The sequence below is a fragment of the Ahaetulla prasina genome, chromosome 6 (genome assembly GCF_028640845.1).
Source record: "Ahaetulla prasina isolate Xishuangbanna chromosome 6, ASM2864084v1, whole genome shotgun sequence".
NCBI classification, from domain to species: Eukaryota; Metazoa; Chordata; class Lepidosauria; order Squamata; family Colubridae; genus Ahaetulla; species Ahaetulla prasina.
The window spans coordinates 10,107,964-10,133,806 of record NC_080544.1 but is presented as its reverse complement, the minus strand read 5'-3'; the positions used below and the strand labels follow the sequence as shown (position 1 = coordinate 10,133,806).

At 44.6% G+C, this 25,843-nt stretch overlaps 1 protein-coding gene across 3 annotated transcripts in view; it reads right to left on the bottom strand.

Annotated features, from left to right (window-relative positions):
- The window catches only part of NRG3 (neuregulin 3), a 667,620-nt gene extending 642,667 nt beyond the window's left edge, over nt 1-24,953 (bottom strand). For all 3 annotated transcript variants that reach the window (XM_058188056.1, XM_058188055.1, XM_058188054.1), the window contains exon 1: nt 24,182-24,953. In XM_058188056.1, coding sequence (XP_058044039.1) covers nt 24,182-24,953 — 772 coding nt within the window. The remainder of the gene's footprint in view (nt 1-24,181) is intronic.
- Between the last annotated feature and the right edge of the window lie 890 nt (nt 24,954-25,843).

Here is a 25,843-nt window from a genome sequence, read left to right as displayed (position 1 = left end):
GGGACCAAGGTTGGAGACCCCTGCTTTGCTGGCTGAGGGACTCTGGGAGTTGAAGTCCACAAGTCTTAAAGGGACCAAGGTTGGAGATCCCTGCTTTGCTGGCTGAGGGACTCTGGGAGTTGAAGTCCACAAGTCTTAAAGGGACCAAGGTTGGAGATCCCTGCTTTGCTGGCTGAGGGACTCTGGGAGTTGAAGTCCACAAGTCTTAAAGGGACCAAGGTTGGAGACCCCTGCTTTGCTGGCTGAGGGACTCTGGGAGTTGAAGTCCACAAGTCTTAAAGGGACCAAGGTTGGAGACCCCTGCTTTGCTGGCTGAGGGACTCTGGGAGTTGAAGTCCACAAGTCTTAAAGGGACCAAGGTTGGAGACCCCTGCTTTGCTGGCTGAGGACTCTGGGAGTTGAAGTCACAAGTCTTAAAGGGACCAAGGTTGGAGACCCCTGCTTTGCTGGCTGAGGACTCTGGGAGTTGAAGTCCACAAGTCTTAAAGGGACCAAGGTTGGAGACCCCTGCTTTGCTGGCTGAGGGACTCTAGGAGTTGAAGTCACAAGTCTTAAAGGGACCAAGGTTGGAGACCCCTGCTTTGCTGGCTGAGGACTCTGGGAGTTGAAGTCTACAAGTCTTAAAGGGACCAAGGTTGGAGATCCCTGCTTTGCTGGCTGAGGGACTCTGGGAGTTGAAGTCCACAAGTCTTAAAGGGACCAAGGTTGGAGACCCCTGCTTTGCTGGCTGAGGGACTCTGGGAGTTGAAGTCTACAAGTCTTAAAGGGACCAAGGTTGGAGATCCCTGCTTTGCTGGCTGAGGGACTCTGGGAGTTGAAGTCCACAAGTCTTAAAGGGACCAAGGTTGGAGACCCCTGCTTTGCTGGCTGAGGGACTCTGGGAGTTGAAGTCCACAATTCTTAAAGGGACCAAGGTTGGAGATCCCTGCTTTGCTGGCTGAGGGACTCTGGGAGTTGAAGTCCACAAGTCTTAAAGGGACCAAGGTTGGAGACACCTGCACTACTGGGTCAAACCATGTTTTCCAACTCACATGTCAGCACAGAAAGAGAATGAAACACATCTGACACCCACGTCCAAAATATTTCTGAAATGAAACCATGGACAAAACTTTGACAGATCAATTTAGGCATTGGATGTTAGATTATTTAGTGGATTCAAGTTGCCTTAACATGCAATTCTCTCTCTGCACTTAGAAAGCAAACCTATTAGACTTTCCTCTAAGAAAGCATGAGAGCTAGACTCTATATTTAAAGATAAATTATTTGCTGAATAGCTAGAAAGCTAGATAATTAATTGATTAGTCTTATGGCCATATCAAGCTGAATAAGTAAAACCCTACGAATAGTATAATATGCTGAAAATGTGCTTGTAAGAGCTGCTTCCAGACTGATAAAAATCAAGAAACTGTAAAGAATATTCAGCTTCCATTTTCTTTTAGCAGCAACAGTCGCCATGGGTGAATAGGCGGCAATATAAATCTAATAAATAAATAAAAAAAATAATAATATGAAATCTCCTAGAAAGAAAATCAGGGAGACAATATTATTTAGGGAGAGGTATATTGGTTCCAAAATGAAAATTTTTCACATATCCAGATTATTACACTCTTTTCCTTTCAATTCAGTAAGTTTTACTAAAGAGCATTTAGGCCAGTGGTAGTCAACCTGGTCCCTACCGCCCACTAGTGGGCGTTCCAGCTTTCATGGTGGGCGGTAGGGGTTTTGTCCGATACTGAAGCATTTTCCTTTGTTTTTAATTTAATTGACTTTTAAAAAAAAATTCATAGCATTATTTAAAAACATTTTCATTAGGTTTTCATAAAATTCTCTGTGACAATTTAATTTTCTGAAAATATACTATTTGTATTGCCCGTGCGTAAGTTTAGCTCGCGTTACGTAAGTAAAACTAAATGGCGCTATAGTGCAACCACAAACAAAAGAGCCTCATCCCAGAATAGCTCGCACATCTCCCCCCACACCACCCAGCTGTAACAGACAAGCAGAGCTGGTAGCCAGTGCCTCCCTCCCCAAACCCAATCCACGATGTGCGAGAGGCATGTGCAGACAACGATACAAGGCGCATTACTGTGGAACCGGTGGGCGGTTAGAAAATTTTACTAGTAACAGAGATACGAAAGTGGGTGGTAGGTATAAAAAGGTTGACTACCCCTAATCTAGGCAAACTACCCACCTGGAGAAAAATCACTTTCAGTTTGGTCAGTTGTCAAGGTCCCTGAAAAAATTGATGGAACAGGTTGTTGTATTTGTTATAAGAAGATGGCTTTAGGTGCAGGGGCGGGTTTCAAAACACATTGCTACCGGTTCGCTCATGGGTGTGCGTGCGTGTGATGCTTCTGTGCATCTGGGCAGGTGGGCGGAGCATTCCCGCCGCCACCGCTACCGGTTTGCCCAATCCGGGGCGAACCGGTAGCAACCCATCACTGTTTAGGTGGGACCATAAGTAAAAAAGATGGCAATCCAACTTTGGGCCACAGGTGATGTCCCAAAGGTGCTTTTTCAAGAGATGACTGGACTTTGTGTTTTTTCTTTGAAGATGTTTTGCTTCTCATCCAAGAAGCTTCTTCAGCTCAGTGCTATAAAGATCTTCTTTAGCTCAGAGCTGAAGAAGCTTCTTGTATGAGAAGCGAAACGTCTTCAAAGAAAAACCAGAAAGTCCAGATGCCTTTTGAAAAAAGCACCTTTGGGACAATCGTGACGTGGATGATGGAGAATCTCCACAGACATAGGGGATGTTCTACATCTGTGAATGAGAAAAGTGCAAAGGGGAGGGGATCAGTCAAGTTGTCCATGTCCTTTCTGTGCTCCCTGGGTCATTTATAAAGGCTCTGTGCTCCACAACAGGGGTCTCCAACCTTGGTCCCTTTAAGACTCGTGGACTTCAATTCCCAGAGTCCCTCAGCCAGCAAAGTTGGCTGAGGAACTCTGGGAGTTGAAGTCCATGAGTCCTAAAGGGACCAAGGCTGGAGACCCCTGCTCCACAACACCTTGTATGGACATTCACTCAGAAATTCTCTTGCCTTTGAGATGTGGTCATTGGGACAATATGTAGAAGAGATCAAAACTTCACTCTATTCTTTCTAGACCAGAGACAATCATGAGTCAAACCAAATGAGTCCAACCTTGGTCCCTTTAAGACTTGTGGAGATGAGCAGTTGTCATCTTCTTGGGAGAAGATACTTAGATGAACAGAGCTGGCAGGTTATACACCCCTCTGCAGTCCACAGGGGCAGAAACCAGTGGTGGGTTGCTACTGGTTCGCCCCGGATCGGGCAAATTGGTAGCAGAGGCGGCAGGCAGCTCTACCCACCCACCCGGACACTTCTGCGCGTGCACAGAGACTTCTGCCCATGTGCAGAGTGTCGCGCATGCCCACGAGAAAACTGGTAGTGCCAGGTTTTGAAACCCGCCCCTGGCAGAAACATTCAGAAGTAGAGAAGCTTAATCTTACTCTAAAAGCTAGCTTTTATATCATTTTTTAAAACACCCTAAGTGCTGAGAAAGCTATTTCATTAACATAGTGAAATATTGTACTTTCTCCTACCACAATTCATCTTCCACAAGAAAGGAATCCGAAAAAGCTACACATCTTGTGCAAAGCTAAAGCAACTTTTGATTATATTAGGCATCTACTTTCTAAGGAAATACTTCAGCAACATCAACAGGGATTTTTGATGCTCTCTCAGTTTACTGATCGAAGAGAATATTTGTAGTTTAGGGTTGAACTGTTCTCAATGCTTTCTGAGCTTCTGGTTTTCTTGTAGACCTTTCATTACCAAACTAGGTAACATCATCAGTGCAAGAAAACCACAAGCTCAGAAAGCATCGAGAACAGTTCAACCCTAAACTACAAATATTCTCTACGATCCGTAACACCAACAGGAGCAGACAAAGCCCAATTCGTCAGCCAATGTAACTTTGCCATGTTATTTTGATGAAGATGAGTGAGGGAAATTTGGTAACATTTCATGTAAAGTCTTTTTTTTTTCTTGGATCACTAATGTACAATATTAGTAATGTTTTAATTCCAAAGCCCATAAATAATTTATTAAGAAAATAGATGATGAAATTACTGGCAACAATAATAAGAAGGTAAAGAATCAGGACACTAGTTTGTAACTTTAAATTAGAAAACAGCAATTTGATTTTTCTAGGATTAAAACTCCTGTGTTGAATCTTTCCATCCATATCCTCAATTCATCCCAAGGATCTTTGATGAGGCACTTTATCTTTGAATAGGAAACCTTTCTTTTTTTTCATCATAGTGTTTTTTTAGACGCTTTCTTAAAAGGGGAAAATATAGTCTCCACAGGTGAATGCATTATGTTCCCAATAAATTTTTGGTTAAATTTCTCTAAGGGCATTTCATAAAAAGTACGGAAAGTTATCTTTAATCAGTTTGGTGGCATACAGAGTGTTTAAAACATTCAGCTGAGCTAATGAGATGTCTCGTGGTTTGTGAAATAAAGGTTATTATAAGTGACAGGGATTGTAACAAACTGCATGGAATTTGACAGGTTTTTTTTCTCCCATCCACCAGACTATAGGGGGAAAGTACTATATTCTCAGCTTTGCTGGCTGAGGAACTCTGGGAGTTGAAGTCCACAAGTCTTAAAGTTGCCAAGGTTGGAGACTCCCTGTTCTAAAATATTTGGGAGTAATTTATGGTTGATAAAGACCCTACCCAAACCACCAATTCACATCTCTAGTTCCTACAATTATATTTCCAGTAATATTGTACAGTATGCGGCTGCGCGGGTGATAGAGGGAGCCCCTCGTGGCTCCCGTATGACACCAATCCTGCGCAGACTGCACTGGCTACCTGTGGCCTTCCGGGTGCGCTTCAAGGTCTTGGTAACCACCTTTAAAGTGCTCCATGGCATAGGGCCGGGTTATTTACGGGACCGCCTACTGCTACCGAATACCTCTCACCGACCCATGCGCTCTCACAGAGAGGGACTCCTCAGGGTGCCGTCAGCGAGGCAGTGTCGTCTGGCGATGCCCAGGGGAAGGGCCTTCTCTGTGGGGGCTCCCACCCTCTGGAATGAACTCCCCCCAGGACTCCGTCAACTTCCGGACCTCCGAACCTTCCATCGCGAGCTTAAAACACACTTATTCATCCGCGCAGGACTGGATTAGATTTTAAATTTATTGGTTTTAAATGGGTTTTATTATTTATACTGTTTATACTTAAGAATTCGGCCTTGTAGAATAAGTTTTTTAATTGCTATTTTAATCTGTATTTATATGTTTTTTATTTGCCTGTGAACCGCCCTGAGTCCTTCGGGAGATAGGGCGGTATATAAATGTGATTAATAAATAAAATAAAAATAAATAAATAAATGTTAAACGAGATCCAGTTTTTGTTGTTGTTGTTGTTGTTAGTTGCAGAGTCGTGTCCGACCCATCGCGACCCCATGGACAACGTTCCTCCAGGCCTTCCTGCCCTCTACCATCCTCTGGAGTCCATTTAAGCTCACGCCGACTGCTTCAGTGACCAGTTTTGATAGTAGTTAAAAGCATTGGATTAATGTTGGCAGACTAAAAAGTCAAGTCCAGCTTTGGCGAAAAACTAGCTGGGGGACTTTGAGCCAGTCATTTTCTCCCAGTCCTAAGAAGAAGACAATGGCACTATTTCTCAAATGGTTGCCAAGAAAACTCTAAGGATTTATCCAGGCAGTTGCCAGGAATTAAGATTGACTTGAAGACACTTCAAAAGAAATAAACATCGTATGAAGTGAACAGATTGTACAAGCCACTGTGCAAGTGTTGTGTGTGTGTGTGTGTGTGCATGTATATGTATGTATATGTATATCAGTGGTGGGATTCAAATAATTTAACAACCGGTTCTCTGCCCTAATGATTTCTTCCAACAAGCAGTTCACCAAACTGCTCAGAAAGTTAACAACCGGTTCTCCCGATGTGGTGCGAACTGGCTGGATCCCACCACTGCATATATGTATATCCTTACACACACACACACACACACACACACACACACACACACACACACACATAAATGTTAAACGAGATCCAGTTTTTGTTGTTGTTAGTTGCAGAGTCGTGTCCGACCCATCGCGACCCCATGGACAACCTTCCTCCAGGCCTTCCTGCCCTCTACCATCCTCTGGAGTCCATTTAAGCTCACTGTCAGCCGACTGCTTCAGTGACCAGTTTTGATAGTGGTTAAAAGCATTGGATTAATGTTGGCAGACTAAAAAGTCAAGTCCAGCTTTGGCGAAAAACTAGCTGGGGGACTTCGAGCCAGTCATTTTCTCCCAGTCCTAAGAAGAAGACAATGGCACTATTTCTCAAATGGTTGCCAAGAAAACTCTAAGGATTTATCCAGGCAGTTGCCAGGAATTAAGATTGACTTGAAGACACTTCAAAAGAAATAAACATCGTATGAAGTGAACAGATTGTACAAGCCACTGTGCAAGTGTGTGTGTGTGTGCCTGTATATGTATGTATATGTATGTATATGTATGTATATGTATGTATATGTATGTATATGTATGTATATGTATATCCTTACACACACACACGTACTGTGTGTGTGTGCATGTATATGTATGTATATGTATGTATATGTATATCCTTACACACACACACACACACGTACTGTGTGTGTGTGCATGTATATGTATATCCTTACATACACACACAAACACACACACACCTTTCACACTTCTGATGTTTTCTATGTGCGTGTGTGTTCAACCACATTCTTGCAACAGGCCAAGGAATCTCATAGGCCACCATGGAAAATAGCTATTCATCTTAACATTGTCCACCCAGGTTAACCCTCAGAGGGCCTGGAGGGAGGATTGGTCCAAGGTACCTTCTAGCGGCCTGGCCGTTAGTCATCCCTCAAACTACCTGCTCTTAACCTGCTTCGCTTTGTCTGGATGAAACCGAAAAGAATTAGGTGTGGTATTGGAAGAAGTGCCTCTGCCCTGCATTGGTGGGGATGGAAAAATTCCTTTTACTGTGACTGTGCCACACCGATAGGCAAACTATTAAACATATTGTTTAATATGTTTAATATTAATATGTGTTTAATTAATATGTGCATAAGAGCATAAGCGTGCCTACCATGCCTGTCCTAAGGTTCCCTTTCATTGTATCCAATTCATATAGTTATTACATACTTATGCTTATATATATGCTTCAGCACATTTACAGAACCAGCTTCTTACTGTAGGAGCAATGAAGATGTCCAGAGGTCAAAATCCAATTCAAAATAAATCCAAACAACCCCAATTTTTATCACCCTAGAACAATTGTTGAGGAAGACGAAGCTCAAGGCTGTCTTTTCCTTTTTCAATACTACTATATTAATTTAGGACTGTCCAGTGAGCGTTTAGCCAACGGAACTCTCTGCAATAAGCAAAAATTTAGAGGTCAAGAATAAATCTGGAATTGTAAAAACGTAGCCGGCTTCAGCAAATTATCACATCTAAACCTCAACCTGCCTTTTAAAACTGCACATATTTCAGCAACTTGGAACACAACAGGAAATGAGATTTAAAGATTTGCTTGAAAAATAATCTCCAGCACAGTAATCCCAATGTAATATAATTTTAATTATCAAGATATAATCTCACTCTATCATTTTATACAACTGTCATTAAGGAGAAAAAAACACAGATAAAGCTCTGCGATAAACCTGCAGCTGCTTTCGAATTGTGTACGGGACGCACCCCATGGAGGCTGGCAATTGCACAGTATTCTTCTTTTTCCTACAATATTGGTTGTTTTTTTTTAAAGAACCCTGTTTTCCAAAGCTTTTGCAGAGCCGCTTCCCCCTCTGCTTAAATGCATCAGGAAAACTCAACACAGGACAGATTTGTGCAATCGGCTGCCAAAATCATTGCTCACATTAGCATAAACCCATGACGCGGATCAGAATGGGACATCTGTTGCATTTCATCTTTCATGTTCCAATAAGGCCCAGTTCAGAAACTTTAAGCGAGCTCTCACCAACAAGAGTTAACAGCAATTTAGGTAGGACGCAGGATAAATTGCTGACAATTTCAAATCAAATCTTTAACATTTTACTTAAAACATCATGCCTATGAACAGACAAATTGGTTTTCTCAGGCTGGGCTACCCATGATTGGTAAAGCATAAGATATGAACTACTGAGAATGACTAGCTGAAATGATAGAGTTCTAGAAACAGGATTCTTTATGAAAGAAAAAGGGAAGTAACGCAAAAGATGTGCATTTGTCAACAAGGGGGAAGAGTCTGAACCATGCCTTAAGGAGCTACAGGAGTTTGGAAGCCAGATCAGGGAGGGAAATTTTGAAGGATCCCTATTTGAAGATCCCTGTTGAATAACAGAATAATAGAGTATGAAGGGACCTTGGAGGTCTTCCAATCCAACCCCCTGCTCAAGCAGGAGACCCTATATCATTTCAGACAAATAGCTGTCCAGTCTCTTCTTGAGGAGAGCACCCACAACTTCTGAAGGCAAGCTGGTTAATTGTCCTCACTCTTAGGAAGTTTCTCCAGGTTGCTTCTCTCCTTGGTTAGTTTCCATCCATGGTTTCTTGTCCTGCCTTCTGGTGCTTTGAAGGATAATTTGACACCGCCCCCTCCTCTTTGTGGCAGCCCCTCAAATACTGGAATTTTGCTATCATGTCACCCCTAATTCTGCTTTTCTCTAGACTAGCCAAATGCAAATCCGGCAGCCGTTCTTCGTATGTTTTAGTCTCCAGGCCTTTGATCATCTTAGCTGCTCTTCTCTGAACGTTTTCCAAAGCCTCAACATCTTTTTTGTAGTATGGGGACCAAATTGCTACAGAGTAGCATTAAACAAAAGAAAAATCCAATATTTGTGGGGCGGGATGAGGGAATGTTGCAAGGAAACAATAGCATTGAAAGCCTGATGCAAATTCACGTTTTCTATTGGAACCAAGACCGACATAAATACCCAGCAGCATTTCTACTTTTCTCCTCCTCTTGCTGGGATTCTCGCCACCAAACGTTTCTGTTCTGGAAAGAGTTCAGATTTCTCTCCTTACAGAAACTGAAGATCAGTCACCCATCAGGGAAGCCCTCTTGCTATTATGAAAACGATTAGCTCTAATGCCAATAATTTCCTCCCTCTCTCTCTCTTCCCACTGGAGGAAAAAGTGCTCCTGCCTCTTCTTCCAGGATAAGGAAAAGAGCAGCGGAGGGAAGCAAGACAGAAGTGGGATCATAAATGTGGTTTATGTGGTTAGATCAGCCAATGGCCTCTCTGGACACAGAAGAGGAAATTATCTGGGGATGAACGGAGACGCCTTTGCATTGAAGAAAGAGGCCCCGCCTTCTCCTTGCAAAGATGCTCAGGGCTTCATCAGGTTGGAAGGACACGGACCAGGTTCTAATGCAGGGGTCCCCAACCTTTCGGACCTCAGGGACCACTAAATTCATAATTTTAAATCCCGCGGACCACTAATACGATCTGCCTAAGGACCGGCTGGGTGGGTGTGGCTAGGTGGTCATGTGACTGGGTGGGCATGGCCAACTCAATGTCACTCAATACTTGCACCTCCCCTCCCGACCACTCCTTACCTCCCCACCTGGGCTCCTTAGGGCCCCAACAGGAAGCAGTTGTTGGAGCTAAGCAGCCACCATGAGAAAGAGTTGGCAAAACAGCTCAGTTCAAATTGGATCTGACTGAGAAGGAGACTCAGCAGAAGCACCTCACTGAGGACTAGAAGCATAAGCTTTCCAAGCAGAGGGAAGACCTGCAAGAGTGCAAGGCCAGGCACCGGCGTCTGGAGGCTCAGCAGGCTGAGATGGTCAGCCAGTTCCAGGCCATGATGAAGTCCCACTGGAACGAGGCCCTCCGGCCCTTCGCCACCAGCGGCCCTTCCCTCCAGCCTTCGCCCAAAGCCCCTCACCAGGAGGCTGAAGCAGACCCCAAGTCAGAATTTCTGCCCCCCTCCGACCCACACAAAAAGACCCCAAAGGGGGAGACTCTCTGCAGCAACACAACCATTCATTGCACGTATCCGGCCCAGGGGTCGTAGTTTGAGGACCCCTGATTTAATGCAATATAAAAAATGCCAATAATTTTTCTGTGGACCACCAAAATTTTCTCGCGGACCACCGGTGGTCCATGGACCACCAGTTGGTGACCGCTGTTCTAATGGTTGCAACCATTCGTTCAGTCTTTGTTCGAAGTTGCTACGGCAGTGGGGGAAAAAATGGCCATTTTTCACGCTTGTGACCATCGTAGTGGGGTCCTAGTGGTCCAATTCAGGTGCTGCAAATCTGGGGTGTATTTATGACAGTCGGCCTGTATCCGGGGTCGTGTGATCCCCTTGTGCGAACTTCTGAGAAGCAAAATCGACAGGGAAGCCAGATTTGCTTAACAACCGACTGTGGGGATACGCTTAACAACGGCGGCCAGGAAGGTCGTAAAATGGGGGAAAACGCACTTCACAGCCGTCTCACTTGGCCATAGAAATGTTGCCTTCCACTGTGGTCGTAAGTCGAGGACCGCCTGTCCTGCATGGCTCCGCGTGGTTGTCTTATCACAAAGCAGAAGCCGCCGTTTGCTCACAGATAATGGGAAGCAGGCAGAGCCCTCGTCCATCAATCATGCCAGGAATGTTGCTAAGGAATGGATGGTGGAAATGCAACTATGCCAATAAAGCAAATGTGGGCAGAAACCCTTCTGGCTGCATGAAGCCTTGGTTAACCATGGGACAAAGAAGAAAAGCTGGGGGGGGGACCCAAATGTTCCTATTAGACTGCCAGGAAAACGCCTTCTAAACGCAGTAATTATCAACCACCTTCGACCTATCCTTTCTGCACGGAAATTGTATATGGATAATCTACTTTCTTGCCCCGCTGAAGCCACCACCTTCACTTTCAAGATTATTAAATGAAGGAAAAAAATGATCATACCAATTCAGTGCCGTTTTCTCTCAGCAAGATTCAAACTAAAAATCTCATTTCTTTCTAACAAAACCACTCACCGATCTGGAAAGGGCATTAATTCTCCCTTCCTACCTTGAACAAAAAAATAGGAGCGGGAACATATCAAAGGAAATGACCCTATATACACACACACATTATGTTACATTTAGGAAATCCATTAGCCCTTGCTATTACTGGAAGAATTCAATGACCAACAGTTGGAATATTTTCCTATTGTACAAATGGCAATTCCCACGCCCATATACACTCTACACCTGTGATGGTGAACCTATGGCACGGGTGCCACAGGGTGGTACGCAGAGCCCTCTCCACGGGCACGCCAGCCGTTGCCCTAGCCCAGCTCCAGTGTGAATGCGCATGCACCTCCCACCAGCCAGCTAGTCTTTGGGTCGCTGCATCGCATGCGTGGGGGACATGTGGGGGATGCATGCGCGGGGGGGCAAAGTGAATGCACGGAATGGTGCAGGAGGATTTTCAGGTCCAAAATGGGGTGAGGGGGGCCTCGCGCTGTGCCCTTGTGCCCCATTTTGGGCCTGGAAAGCCTCCTGCAACAAGCTGGAAGCCAAAACGGGGTGCGGGGGCACATGTGCGGGGATGGGGTGCAGTGGTGGGATTCAAATAATTTAACAACCGGTTCTCTACTCTAATGACCAGCTGGGTAGGTGTGGCTTGTTGGTCATGTGATCATGTGGGCATGGCCAACTCAATGTCACTCACGCCGATGGGCGCTTCACCTTAGCTGTTACAATGTCATAAGGGTTAACCAGAGAGGCAGTTTCTGTTAGCAGGGCAATAAAGATTAGGCTAGAAACACCACCAGCAAGTTGTAATTCCTTACAGGATTAGCCCTGTAAAGTGGGAAAAAAAAAAACAGAATAAGATTTCTTCCAACAACTGGTTCTCTGAACTGCTAAGTTAACAACCGGTTCTCCCGAATAGGTGCGAACCGGCTGAATCCCACCACTGGTGGGGAGCATGCACGGGGCAGGGTGTATGTGTATGGGGGGCGCTGGCATTGCATTTTGGGGGTTCAGGCACACACACGTGAATTCACGTGCTTTGGGCCCTCGGCACCAAAAAGGTTAACCATCATCAATTCAATGAAGAAGGAACCGCTAAAGTGTTTTCAAGCATGTCCACCTTCTTACTTTAACTTACATTCATGTTAAAAGGAAAATATAAATAACTTCTAAGTACGGTGTGCATCGACTTCCAAACACAGCATGTGACTGAAAAACAAAACTTAGTAACCAGAAGTATTCCACCCGAGAACGGGATCGAATAATTTATTCAGACTGAAGGTAGCCAATCTGACGCTGTCCAATGGATGCAGTGGGTTTGTTCCAAGCATCCGGTCTGCAGGGATGAGTCGGTCCTTAAAGTGCCCTGAAGGAAGTCTTGAAACTGAATATTCATCCAGCCTTCACATTAACCCAGCTGACACCAAGCTACGTGTTTGTGAAGACGGAACATAATTGCATCCTGTAAATACAATGAAACATGGCAAAGATTTGACCCAACACACACAAGTCTTCTTGTACTTCTCATGTCTTACACAGCTAAAATGCAAATGCGATGGTGCTTGCAGCCACCAAACAGGGGATCCAGAAATAAAATTGGGTCATTTTCCTCAGCTGTTTTTTTCCCTGCAAACTGGGCTGGGCCAGTGCAGCAAAGAGATTCTAGATTAAAGGCGGTGGAATAGTGTAGGAAGTACTTGCATTTTAAGGAAAGGAATAATACCACCTCGTGTGGTTTGACTCAGTGCGAGGAGAAGGAAAATACGGAAGCTGCCGAATGCAAGGTCATTCGGAAACGCTACAATCCAAGCCAAGATAAATCATTCCAAATTGATTTCATTAAGACCCCTGATTGTATCATAGGAAACAGCCACCCTGCATGTGTTTAAATCACCTCCAAATGAAATAATGAGAAATAATCTTTGCTGTGCCCATAAAGAGACCACAGCAGACTGCAAGGAAACCAGTCTGTCTTTGTTCAGGCATTTTCCTTTATGAGTCCTAAGGAGGATCCAATCGAGCTAATTTGATGGTTTGCAATTCTGCAGTGTTACAGCCCCTCTAACTGGTAATAGCCAGCAATCAAATCTCAGCTACTAATGAGCCAGACTTCTGGAGTTGCTAGCAAAGGAAGGGGACTCCCAAACTGTTGTGCATATATAAAAACACACATTCACGCTACCGAGATGTCAGAAGGACAAATACATTCTGTTCGCTTGTATGTTGTTAGAGTACAAAGGAATTACAAAGCTCACAGGACTTTTGAAAAGACTGCTGTCTGGCACTGGAACCGCAGGATGCTTTTAATAGAAGCCCAAATTCTAATTAAAAATAAAAGCTGGGTTTTGATTTGAAGACCTTGCGAATTTGTTGGTTGCGTGTTTGTGTATTTATTCATGAATTCAATGTCAATAGCAGATGTGTCCAACCTTGGCAACTTTAAGACTTGTGGACTTCAACTCCCAGAATTCTCCAGCCAGTTATGTTGGCTGAGGAATTCTGGGAGTTGAAGTCCACAGGTCGTATAGTTGCCAAGGTTGGGCATTTGCGTAATCCATTCAGAAAGACTGGGCCAGGCAGAGACTCCAGATAAGCAACAAACAAAAGGTTGACCGGATTAGCTCAGAGAAACACCTAGGATTTTCTTTTCCTCTTTTGCCTATAGAGCCAGCTATGACCCCTCCATAACCCTTACATGACCCCCAGAGGAATCTGACAACAGCCAATAGAATATTAAAGGACGTGTTCTTGCACAGGAACAGGAAGCTCAAATACAAAGCCCAAAGAAGGTATAAAAACCTACCTACTCTCAATTCCATTTTGTCAGCTGCCCAGAATCCCATCAGATTCTGCTTCGTTAATGAACCTTGTGGTTTCCAGCATTTTTCTCCCAGCCGGGAACTGAATCAGATGGAGATTTCTTCCAACAATATGAGTCAATAAACTTTTTTGATGTAATGTAAGAAATTGTGATGAAGTATCTAACAGACCCAGCTATAATGTAGGAGGAAGTATGATAGTTATAGAAAGACACAGGGCCAGCAATTCAGAGAAATGACTCGGATTCACTTGACCTTAATTATATCAGATATAAGCTTCGCTGGAGAACTGTTCTGTGCCCCAAGATTCTGATATGATGTCCTACAAGCAATAAATACTTTTTTTTAACAGTCCAAATGATTTTGTTTAGGGCCTCTGGTGGCTCAATAGACTAGTATAGTCTGTTATTAACACAGCTGCTTGCAATTACTGCAAGTTCAAGTCCCACCAGGCCCAAGGTTGACTCAGCCTTCCATCCTTTATAAGGTAGGTAAAATGAGGACCCAGATTGTTGGGGGCAATAAGTTGACTTTGTATATAATATACAAATGGATGAAGACTATTGCTTAACACAATGTAAGCCGCCCTGAGTCTTCGGAGAAGGGCGGGATATAAATTCAAATTTAAAAAAAAAGTATTCCTATTAGAAAGGGCTTAGCAGAAACCTAATGACGTCCATCTCTCTGGACTCCAATCGGTCTAAACTCTGCTCCAGGACCTGATGTATTTTATGGGCAGCCAAAATTGCTTTTGAATTTGCTGTGTGATTTGGATCTGAAAAACATGAAGGAACTATCCATCCAATGTTCAAATCAATCCAGAAGTACTTGACTAAATCCAAGCTGCTGGACTGATTTGGTGAGTCACTTCAAAGGGGAGTGGACTGGAAGACCTCCGAGGTCCCTTCCAACTCTGTTATTCTGTCATACTGTAAAGAAGGAATCATCACCTAGCCCTTAAATGCAATTATGATGGTCAAAGCAAGGAAGTTTTCCATTCCGTTGGAAATGATAACACACAATTGGTAGTGTTTAGGCACCCAATGTCACATGTGAAATGCGCAACCATCAAATAATTATGACGTGGCACATCTTGTTCAAGGGTTGGATTCGATAATCAGCCAAACCCCTTTCCAGGATATTCCATTCCCTGCTCTTCTTCTTTCGCAGTGTCCTGATGATACCCAGTTCTCATTAGTCTCTTTTGAATTATTCACAATTGTGCCTTAAACCAAGGATCTCCAACCTTGGTCCCTTTAAGACTCATGGACTTCAACTTCAGAGTCCCTCAGCCAGCAAAGCTGGCTGAGGAACTCTGGGAGTTGAAGTCCACGAGTCTTAAAGGGACCAAGGTTGGAGACCCCTACCTTAAACCACTGATGCATCTTTGTATAAAATGATAATGTTTCCTTTGAGCTGACCCTAACCCTAACCCTAACCCTAACCCTAACCCTAACCCTAACCCTAACCCTAACCCTAACCCTCAACTCCTGATGATTTCATGTACACTTCCTTGTAATTTTCCTGGCCAGCATTACATGTATGGTTTGATGGATTTTGGCTGATCTCAGATGGCCAATCATGATTAGATCTGAGTTAGTGCTTGGGTGGAAAATGACAAGAAATCTCAAAGTGGACTGAGAAATAATTAAAAAAAGGACTCTAGAAGGCTACAGAAACATTCTGTCTATAAAGAAAACCTATATGGACATTTTTGGGAGCCAGTACAGATGTTGTATCATCTCTCCTCTGCAAGCATACTCTGTTTTGTTTTATGACTGAGAGAGACAATGTCTTGGCTACCCAAATAGCAATAATAATAACACCTTATGTTTAACACAGGTCAATAAAAAGAACAAAAACATCTGGATAGTAGACATGGTCAACACCTGGAGAACAGAAGAGAAAGAACTGGAGAAAAGTCCAAAATATAAAGAACTGCAGATAGGAGTTGAACAACTGTACCAACAGAAAGCAAAGATGGAACCAATAGTAATAGGTGCCTTGGGTGCATTCCAAAAACATCTGGAGCACCACTTGAACACCGTGGGCATTGACAAAGTCCCCATCATTCAATTGCAAGAGGCAGTTTTATGTGGAAGAGCTTCCCTCATGCGATGATAAAAGTCTCAAGCAACATCTGTCTATCCCAGGTCCTTAGGAAGGACTCGATAGGTGGATAGAAATTCTAGATCCAGTCTAAACATAAACGAAAGTTGAAGCATAGATCTCTCTTTCTCTCTCAGTATACAATTTAAAATGTTTAAATGAGCTGGGGGGAAAATCAACAAAACACAAGTTTAAACATCTGGAACTTTTGCTAACTTGGAAAGGAGAGATCTTGCTGGACGACCAGCTTAAGCATATGAATACCACAATATTGTCTTTCTTGTTTGGTTGTTTTCCTGCAGATCCTTTTGTTGCTGGACTAGCCAAAGAGGGAAACCAGCAAGCTCAGAAAATACCAAACACCCGACACTTTTATTGCATCATAGAACACCCAGAAATTGTATCCAGGTGTCCTGTTCATACCAGCCAAAACTGCTTAATTCTACAAGTAGGCTACAACATTCTTGGGCAAAGGCTTAATACATACATATAATCCACCACCAGTGAAAAATAATACATCTTCAATAGATTAATGTTCCCACAGCCATCTCCAGAGGAAGTGCAAAATTTTCTGCCATTTTGGAAATCCTTGAGACTATTAAAAGTGGAAAATCCCCAAGCCTTGCTAGAACATCAGGTGAGTTTTGCAAAGAATTTAAAGAAGTCTTAATATCAGATTCTTTTATTTTTGTTCAAGACACTTCTCTGGGATTCGGAAACTGTCTAAGAAAAAAATCTAAATCTAATTCTTAAACTGGGTAAAAAAAGTTCAGGAAATGGCCCATTCTAGGTCTATCTCACTACTTAAAGTGACCTATCAACTCAATACTAAATTATTAGCAACCATTTGAAGTGATTATAAATAAAATTATCCATATACAGTAGATCAAATCTGATTTTATTCAAAAATGAAATAGACCCACCCCACTGGGAAACTATTAAATATGACATTATATTACACAAATTAGCAAATTAATAAGCTTTCACTAGCGATATGTTTCAAAATGCTTTTGATTGTCTGATACTAGAATTCTTAATGCAAATATTAAAGAAATTTAAATATAGGGTTGCCTTTTCAAGATAACTCAGCATATTTATGAAGCAACTAAAGCACAGCAAAATCTTAACAGTTACGATTCTGTTACGATTTTAAGGCATACTAAGCAGAGCTACTCATTTCTGTTATTCAACCTAGCTATATAGAAGCATTGGGAATAGAAGAGGAAAATGTCCTTTTAAGAGGTTGTAAAATCAATAAATTATTGCCCAAAAAAATTTATGTGCAGAATTCTAATATTGATTATAATTATTTACCTTCCATTGATTTCAGTCTCTGTTTGGTCAAGATATTATTAAAGGAGGGCGCCAACGAATTAGCTGGCATTTTTCAGCAACAGTGAAGAGAGTTTGACTAAATCATCAAGAATTTCGTTTGTTTGCTTGTTTGTTTCAGTCCAGGGTTACAGAGAGCCAGTTTAGTCTAAAGGTTAAGGCATCAGAGTTAGAAAACAGGAGACCCTGCATTCATCCCATCTTACCCTTGAAAGCCACTGGATGACTTTGGGCCAATCACTGGGAGACAGTGAGTTCTAGTTCCACCTTACCCATGAAAGGTGGCTGAGTGACTGGGTGAATCACCAGGAGACCGTGAGTTCTAGTTCCTTCTTAACCATGAAACCAGTCGCTCTCTCTCTCAGCCCAACCCACCACACACAAGGTTGATGTTGTAGGGAAAATAGGAAGAGGAAGGTGTGTTAGATACATTTGCTGCCTTGGGTTATTTATAAAAATATAAATAGGTGGAATACAAATAACTGTTTTAAAATACCTCTCGCATTAAAGAAAACGCCTAAAACCCAAAATATTTAAAACCTATGCTTTGGACTTGTCCTTCCAAGAAAGCACCAGCAATGCCATTGAGATATAATTGTTGTATTTCGATTATTCTGCTACGCTTTTCAAAGCTCAGCAATTTCTTTTGAGATTCCTTCATACTTTGGTGTGTCACTCTGAGATGCAAGCCATTGTGGGGATTCACACCGAAAGAATGGAGAAACAGAGATGGCCAGGGGTTCAAATCTTAGCGGCTCTCAAATCATTCAGCAGGGAAGTAAATAAACGTGGATAAAAACCAAGCAGATTTTCCTCCTTGGATAGTCCAAGCTGGAGAGAATGCTTAGCTCAGTTTCATTTCAATGGTAATCTTAAATGTGCCATTATACGTCACTAAATCATTTGTATCATTATTTTTATTATTCCTTGAAAGAGGGCTGAGAAGTAAACTTCCTCTGGACTACCCATCCAGCAATTTCAAAACCCCACTAAGATCCACTTTTGTGTAATATGGGTAGACATATTACATATGTACACATACGCATTATGATTATCATTGTTTGGTGCCATGTCAAAGATCTGGAGAAGTTTCTGGGTGCATTAGGAATGGACAGAATTTCAGCTCATCAGTTGTAGTTGTATTATTTGGAAAAACATTGATTTTTTTGACAGTATCTTTAATATCCGAATCCTTAGGAAAGTTCCAATAATCAGAAGTACCAAATCCAGTCAAAACCGTCTAATAGACTGTGTGTATATTGTTATCATTTTGTTGTTGGGGTGCACTAGCAAAGATCAACTTTCTATTTTTGCATAAAATGACAGCAAACGACAGCAAATCTCAAAATGTTCTTTATATTTCCTAAACAAACATTAATTTTGATTTCTCAGTCTATTTTGGCACTTCTGCATTATATGATTCAGCCGGGCTGCTTCTCCTTTAAGCCATAAATTTTGCAAGTATAACCATTCTCACCCTGTTGATGAATTCTTGCAAGAGAACTAATATAAAGATAATATTTCACTTTGTGTACCAACAAAATCAACAGAGCACCAAACATATTGAAAGAAAATGTACCTCCAGCAGTTAATTTCCTAAGTAAACAAACTATTTTGTTTGTGCTTGCTTCATAATAATGTAGTAACTTTATATGCCACCCAACTCTGAATCGATATCAGTTTAAGTAATATTTTATACGAACTGCAATAATGTCCAGGGGAAAGAAGAGCAAATTATAGCTTCTCTCGTCTAAATAATGCAGGAAAATATTTGGAAAATCAGCTGAGAAGATGCAGAAATATGTATTGCATTCAATGGCGGCAGCATGGAAACAATAGAGATGTTTCTAATTAAAATCCAATGATCAATTCTTAATCAACAATGAAATGATCTGGCAATTAATCTATGGAACTGTAAGATGCTTCCTTCAGGATGTAGTTTTTGAAAATTGCTGTAGAATCAAGACAAAGGCCTGAATACTCTCTTTTTACATCCGTGTTTCAAATCCCATCCTTTGAGTTTCTCTGCTGATACAAAGGCCTGGATTCCTACTACTGTCCCCTGCTCTAACCCTAACCCAAACTTGGCCCCTTGGAGAGTGGTGGACTTCAACTCCCAGAACTCCCCGGCCAGCAACTTGCTCGTATTTATAGCTCATGCTGGCTGGGGAATTCTGGGAATTGAAGTCCACCACTCTTCAAGGGGCTAGGTTTGGACATCCCTGCCCTAAAACCCTAACCCTGTCCCATGTCTCCTCCAAGCCATAAATTGGAGCTACAACACCAAAATTGTCACTGCTCAACCAGGTTGGTTGTGCCTGGAAAGCACTTACAGCAAACATCCTGCTTTTCATTTCCATCCAAGGTCAAATTAGGACTGCTCGATTTGCACTGCAAAGGTCAAAGCTGAATGTGGTTTTCTGTGTGGGGCTGCAAGATTAGGTCGAGTGGGAAGGAATTTGGGCCAGCTTGGCTGCCTTTTGCCACACCCGTCCATGATGCTGACCTGATGAAGCCAACAGATGAATTTTGATGAACGGTTGGCCTTGTATCCCCTTCAGCCTTATTATGCGTCCACCTGTTATTTGTTTGTTTGTTAGCTTGTTTTATTTTATTTTATTTTTTACCGGGCCAATTTGCCCCTGCAACCACACAGACTGGAGACCTCACATAGAAATAAGGTCAAAGCATAGCACAAAGCATTTAAACCAAACTGTCAAAATATATTCCTACCGCAGAAGGAATCAAAATCAAACACCTCAAATCCCAAAGACTCACTGAAAAAGCCAGCTCTTTCTTGCTTTTTGGAAGCTCGAGACTATTGGGAATAAACAGGGGAGTATTATTCCAGAAAAATGGAGCAGCAAACACCTAATTGGTGTTTTATGCAAATTATGTTCCCCAAAGGATCCATAGGGATCCTTTTCTTCCAGATCTTTATAAACAGGCAGAAACCTTTGGGAGCTCTTGAACTATCCCAGTGATCACTGTCTGGTTCCACGAAACAGTTGTTGCCAAAGTTTTCTTTTTTACATAATGCATTATTTGTGGTCTGAAACCTTAATGCTCATTGCTTGATTATTTTCACCCTGTACATTATGGATCAGATTACTCTTTTCCACATCATGCAGAGAACCATTAAACCATCACCAGAATTTCTCCAAAGGTTGACAAAAGGAAAACATTGTTAACACAGGGAGAATAACCACATTCACCACATGGATGGAATGCAATTTTGACTGTATTTAAATTACAGTAAATCAAATTCAGTGTTTGCCTATTTAGACCCCCTTACACATGGGACCTTTCCTTCTGCATTACTCCAAAGGCCAATGGTATCCTTCAAAAGTTTCAAATGGATAGGGCTTCCTTGCACCATGAAATTATCTGACCTAGACTGAGAGATTCTGCTGTGGAAGAACATAAGAAGATAATCCTGAACTTTCTCTAAGGACTCCGAGTGGATGGAGTTATTCACTGTCTAAAGTAGTCAGAGAAAAGCAAGGAGGAAACTCAATAAAGGACCATCTTCCTCCTTCAAAACACTTCACAAGGTTACGTGGGATAGAAACCAGCCTTTCTCATTAAAACACCACTTTGCAGGTCCATAACGGGCCTTAGAGACTCTTGAGAAACAAATCCATTAGAGTGCTGATAAGTTAGATATATATCCTGATCACTACATCACCTGAGTTTTCCACAAGTCTGTGGATCGAAGCAGGATAGCACATCTTTCTTTCAATAAGCAACTGAATCTCTCTCAGAAAACACACTTCCTTCTCTCTTTCCTTGTGGTCTATCCTTGAATACCAAAGCCCTTTAAATTTGTCAAAATGTGGAATGAAAGATGCATTCCGTTAAGGCAACTGTCTACAAAGGAATCATTGGACCATTAGTTAGCCTGCTAATCTGAGAAAACTATTGCCTGATATCACAATTAAAAAAATATTATCCTTAATAATATAAGTTGGCTGGTAACAGAAGATTGCACAGATTGACTACAAACAATGACACGACAAAGTAGCAACAAGGCTCCATTAGAATCTCTACAAAAGGGCCATTTGCCTGCAAGCAAGAACTGGTGCCGCCCCCGCCCCCCCCCAAAAAACAAAATATATCAGTAATAGAAAATAAAGAAGAACTTTGGGACCTAAGAATTCAAAGAGACAGGCACCTGTCACATAATACCCCAACGCCTAACTATTTTTGACAAGAATGACAGAAAAAGTCTGGATAGTGGAGACTGCAGTACCTGGAGACAGCAGAAGAGAAGAAAAACAACTGGAGAAAATCGCAGAATGTAAAGACCTACAACTAGAAACAGAAATACGGTGGCAAAAGAAAGCAAACATAGTCTCATTAATCACAGAAGCCTTCGGTGCTGCAACCCCAAAGTTTCTGGAGCATCCCTTGAACACCATCGGCATTTGACAAAATCTCCCACCTGTCAATTGCAAAAGGCAGCTTTATCTGGAACAGCTGACATCCTGCAACAATACCTGTGACAACATCAAATACCCACATCTGCCTATCCCAGGTCCTTGGGAAGGACTTGGGGTGTGGATAAAAATGCCAAATCCAATCTAAACATCTGGCTGACCGTGTGAATCATTATCATCATCAAACTTTGGAAGAAAAAGGGAAGAAAATCCATGTGCCCAAAATCCATCCATTCATCCTTCCTTCCTTCCTTCCTTCCTTCCTTCCTTCCTTCCTTCCTTCCTTCCTTCCTTCCTCCCATATTCTTTCTTTCTTTTTTCTTTTCTCTCTCTCCCTCCCTCCCCCTCCCTCCCTCATTTAATCTCATATTCTATTTACTCTTCTGTTAATGATACTGCAGAAACTGTCCTATCTTTAAACGAGCCCACTTTCTGATGAGTTTGCAGTTCTTTGTATTTCCTTCCTTGCTACAGCTGGGGCAGGGGTGGGGTGGGGAAGCCGTGAGATGCAATCTATAATTGCATTCGCAAAGCCGGAACAAAGAGTTACTTGCAGATCTGAAGAGTCCTTCATCACCCAGGTACGCTGATGATACTGACACGTATCCTTCTGTGGGGAACAGGAGAGGAGCTGACAGGAGGGGTGTAATAGGTTCCTGGCAGCTGACATTCCTATTTCGAGCTTAGAAGTGTTTATTTGTCTTGAACGAGAACCGGAATGGGCAGTGATTCGCACACCCAGTCTGTTCTTTGAACATCATCCCACCTGCTCTCCTGTGGCTCAAAGCATCCTACAAATTAGGGCCCTGGGGAGGTTTTCCCACTGAAAGAGCTTTGCACGCAGGAAAGGGAGAAGGCAAGGTGGGCCAGAGGAGGGAAAGAGTTAGTGAATGCCAGCTAGGGTTTCGTCTTCTAAAGAAACAGCATCTCCAGCGGCTCCCTCTCTCCCCCTCCCCTTCCTCAGTCAGAGAAAAAGAGAGCCAGGAGCATCTTCTCTGAAACAGAATGTGGATTCATTCTCTGGACACCCACTCAGTGACCACGGACACATTGCCTGTCCTCGCCTTCTCCGGCTGAATCCTCTGGTGGAAGAATCTCTCCAACCCAGTCACTGCTTCTGGCTCTTTTCTCACACCACAGCATCTTACGAGGATGGCTCTCCATCCCAGGTTACGAAGAACCAGCTTTAAGCTGTGGAGGAGAGGAAGAAAAGCCCGCCTAAGCGAACCCCACAAAAGGGAAGGGACCATGTGGGAAGGAAATAACCTTGGATGAGAGTGTTCCATTGGATGTACGTTTTGGAAAGTGAGAAGAACCGCGACGGAGAAACCCAGCTTCTCACTAATGTATCTCACAAAGGAAAGGATGATGAGATGGTGAGAAATACACGGGATAAATATGGAATTTCACCCTCTCTCTCCTTTCCCCAACTCTCATTGAAATAGTGGCATCCAGGAGCTGATTTGTGTCCTGGATAACCTTCACAAGATCTTGAAGCTTCAGTTCCAATTTCTTTTCAAATAAAAGAGGGAGTAAGAAAGAACTGTATAAATGGAAATTTGCAGAACTGCACCCTTTAGGGGGTGGGAAAAAAAAACTCCTCTCCATCTATTTACTTTCAGTCCTGTATTCCATTTACATCCCAGCAAGCAGAGAAAATGGGACCACCCAGAACTCTTCCATATATAGACAGTGTCGTATGGTGCATGTTTGCATGTGCAAGTGCAGAACTGACACTCATGAATCTAAAACAGTAGAGCTTACAAGGGAGAAGGGGAAAGGCTTTCCAGAAGGAATGAAGGAAAGAAGGGAGGGAGGGAGGGAGGGAGGGAGGGAGGAAGGAAGGAAGGAAGGAAGGAAGGAAGGAAGGAAGGAAGGAAGGAAGGAAACGAAACCTTTTGGGAAAGCTAAGAAGAACATGCATGCCTTTGGTCCAACACTGAATCAGCATAACTCTGATTCAAAAGGACTTCTTCACCGCTTCTCTTAACTCCTGCCTGTTCTTCTCCAGAGCCACCAAAGCGCTAAGGCCAGCCTTCCTTGTCTAAAACCATCGCAGTCTCCCATCCTAACAAACCAGTCCAAAGCTCAACCCTAAGATCAGAAGCGCCCACCTCACTGGCAGCTCTTCTCTGGCTTCAATCTTGGCATTTCACCCCCTCGTACCAAAGGCAGAAAAAAGGACCCAATCCCTGTCTGGGTCTCGCCCTGTGAAGGAACAGATGCTCCCCAGGAAGGTTTCTTCTCCATCTCCACCACAGCCACGGAAATGGCAGCCCCAGAGGAACTTCCAAAGACACCCCCCCCCACCCTCGGCCTCCTTGCTTTGAAATGCAACCCACCCAACTCCAACCGCCGCCCCACGCAGGGCTGACAACCTGGTCCACCTGGGAAGGACCCTTCCAGTCCAAGCCAAAGCAACAGAGAAGCCACCCGAGAAGAAGAGGAGGAGGAGGAAAAGAAAGAGGACAGCAAGATTAGGCAAAAGTTCCCTCTCACTTACGGTATTTGGGGCTGGAATTGGTCTCCGGCGTGGTGGTGGTGGTCGTGCTGGCCTCTTGGAAGGGGGATAAGGTCCAGGAAGGAGCCGAGTCCTGAAGATAAGTCTTGTACGACGAGGTAGTGTACGCCGCCGTGGGCCAGAGCGGCACAGGGGGGCTCCGAGGGGCGCCGGGCGCCGGGCGGGCCACGTGGAGCGTGGTGCTGAAAGGGACAGCGACGGCAGCCGTGGTGCTGGCCAGGACGGTCGGGGGCGCCAGCGTGTGGCGCGCCGTGGTGGACCGCGGCGGGACGGCCCGGACGGGGCCCCGGGTGGCCGGGAAGCGGGTGGGCGCCTTGGTCATGGTGGTGAGCCGGGTACTGATCCGGTTGGGCGTCCGAGAAGCGGCGGCGGCGGCGGCGTCCGTGCCGGGCGAGGCGGTGGGCTCCCTGCTCTTGGGTGGAGTGGTGGGCTGCTTGGAGAGGAAGAAGGGGTCCTGCTCGATCCCTTTGGAATCCATCAGCTCGGTGGGCAGGTACTCCTGGACGGATCCCACCACGATCCACTTGAGCAGCATCAGGCTGAGCCCCAGGCCCACGAAGCCGATGAAGAGGGGCACCACGCAGAGCCACGTCTGCTGCCTGTTCCACACCAGGCAGTCGCCGCAGCGCACCTCCCGGGCCGCCGCCTCGGGCCCTCCATCGCCCGCCGCAGGGCCCCCGCCCGCTACCGCCGCCGCCGCCCCCTCCTCGGCAGCGGCTGCGGCACCCGGCGGCGAGGCGACCCCTTCGCTCATCCTCCTCGGCGCCTTTCTAGCCCTCCCCCGGGGGGAAGCAGCGGCATCGAGGGCGGGGAGGGCGCAGCATGCGGAGCGGCGGGGAAGCGAGAAACGGGGGGCGGGGGGAGGAGGAGGAGGGGAACGGGAAGATCCGACGGCAGCGGGGTGGGGGAGGCAGCCGCAGCCGGCAGGTACCCGAAAGAGCTCTCCTCCCTTCGATCCGGAGAGCGCGACACCCCTCCCGCCCTGTCAGCTACATCTCCGCGCATTCACACGAACGCTGCTGAATCAGCTGGAACGCGCGAGCTCTCCTCCTTTTCCCTGCGATTTCCCGCCCCCTCCCGTTTTCCTGGAATCCGGACCCCCCTCCCCGCCCGAGAAATAATACTAATAATAATAAATAAAAATATGAAAAAGCCCCTAAGATCCTGGGGCGGTCTTCGCCAAACGGGTCCCGAGAAGCCGCGGCTTTCAGACGGTAAAGATCCGGGTCGAGGAGGTCTCGGCCAAGCCAGTTCCTCGCCTTCTTTTAAAACCAAGATCCGCAATCGGCAGCCATCCGGCGCCCTTTTCCCCAAGGAAGAAGACGGGCGCCGGGGAGAAAACGCCTCTCTTGTAGCCGCTCCTGCTTGGGGGCGACGCTTCTCCGGTCCCCGGCGGCGGTTGGCGGCCGCGGTGGCCACATGCCCCGGCTGCCGCCGTTCCTGCCTTCCTAGATCCCCCTTCCCGAAGCGACGGAGCTCTTGCTATTCGGCAGTCCTGCCGCCGGTCCTCGGACAGCGCTTGCAAAAAGGCGAGACCCAGTCGAAGGCGGCAGCCTGCAGGGGAAGTCCGGCCGCCAGCCCCGGGGCTGCTGGAGAGCCGCCCGCCCCCGGCATCCTCTCCAAAGCCGAGCTCGAAGCCAAGAG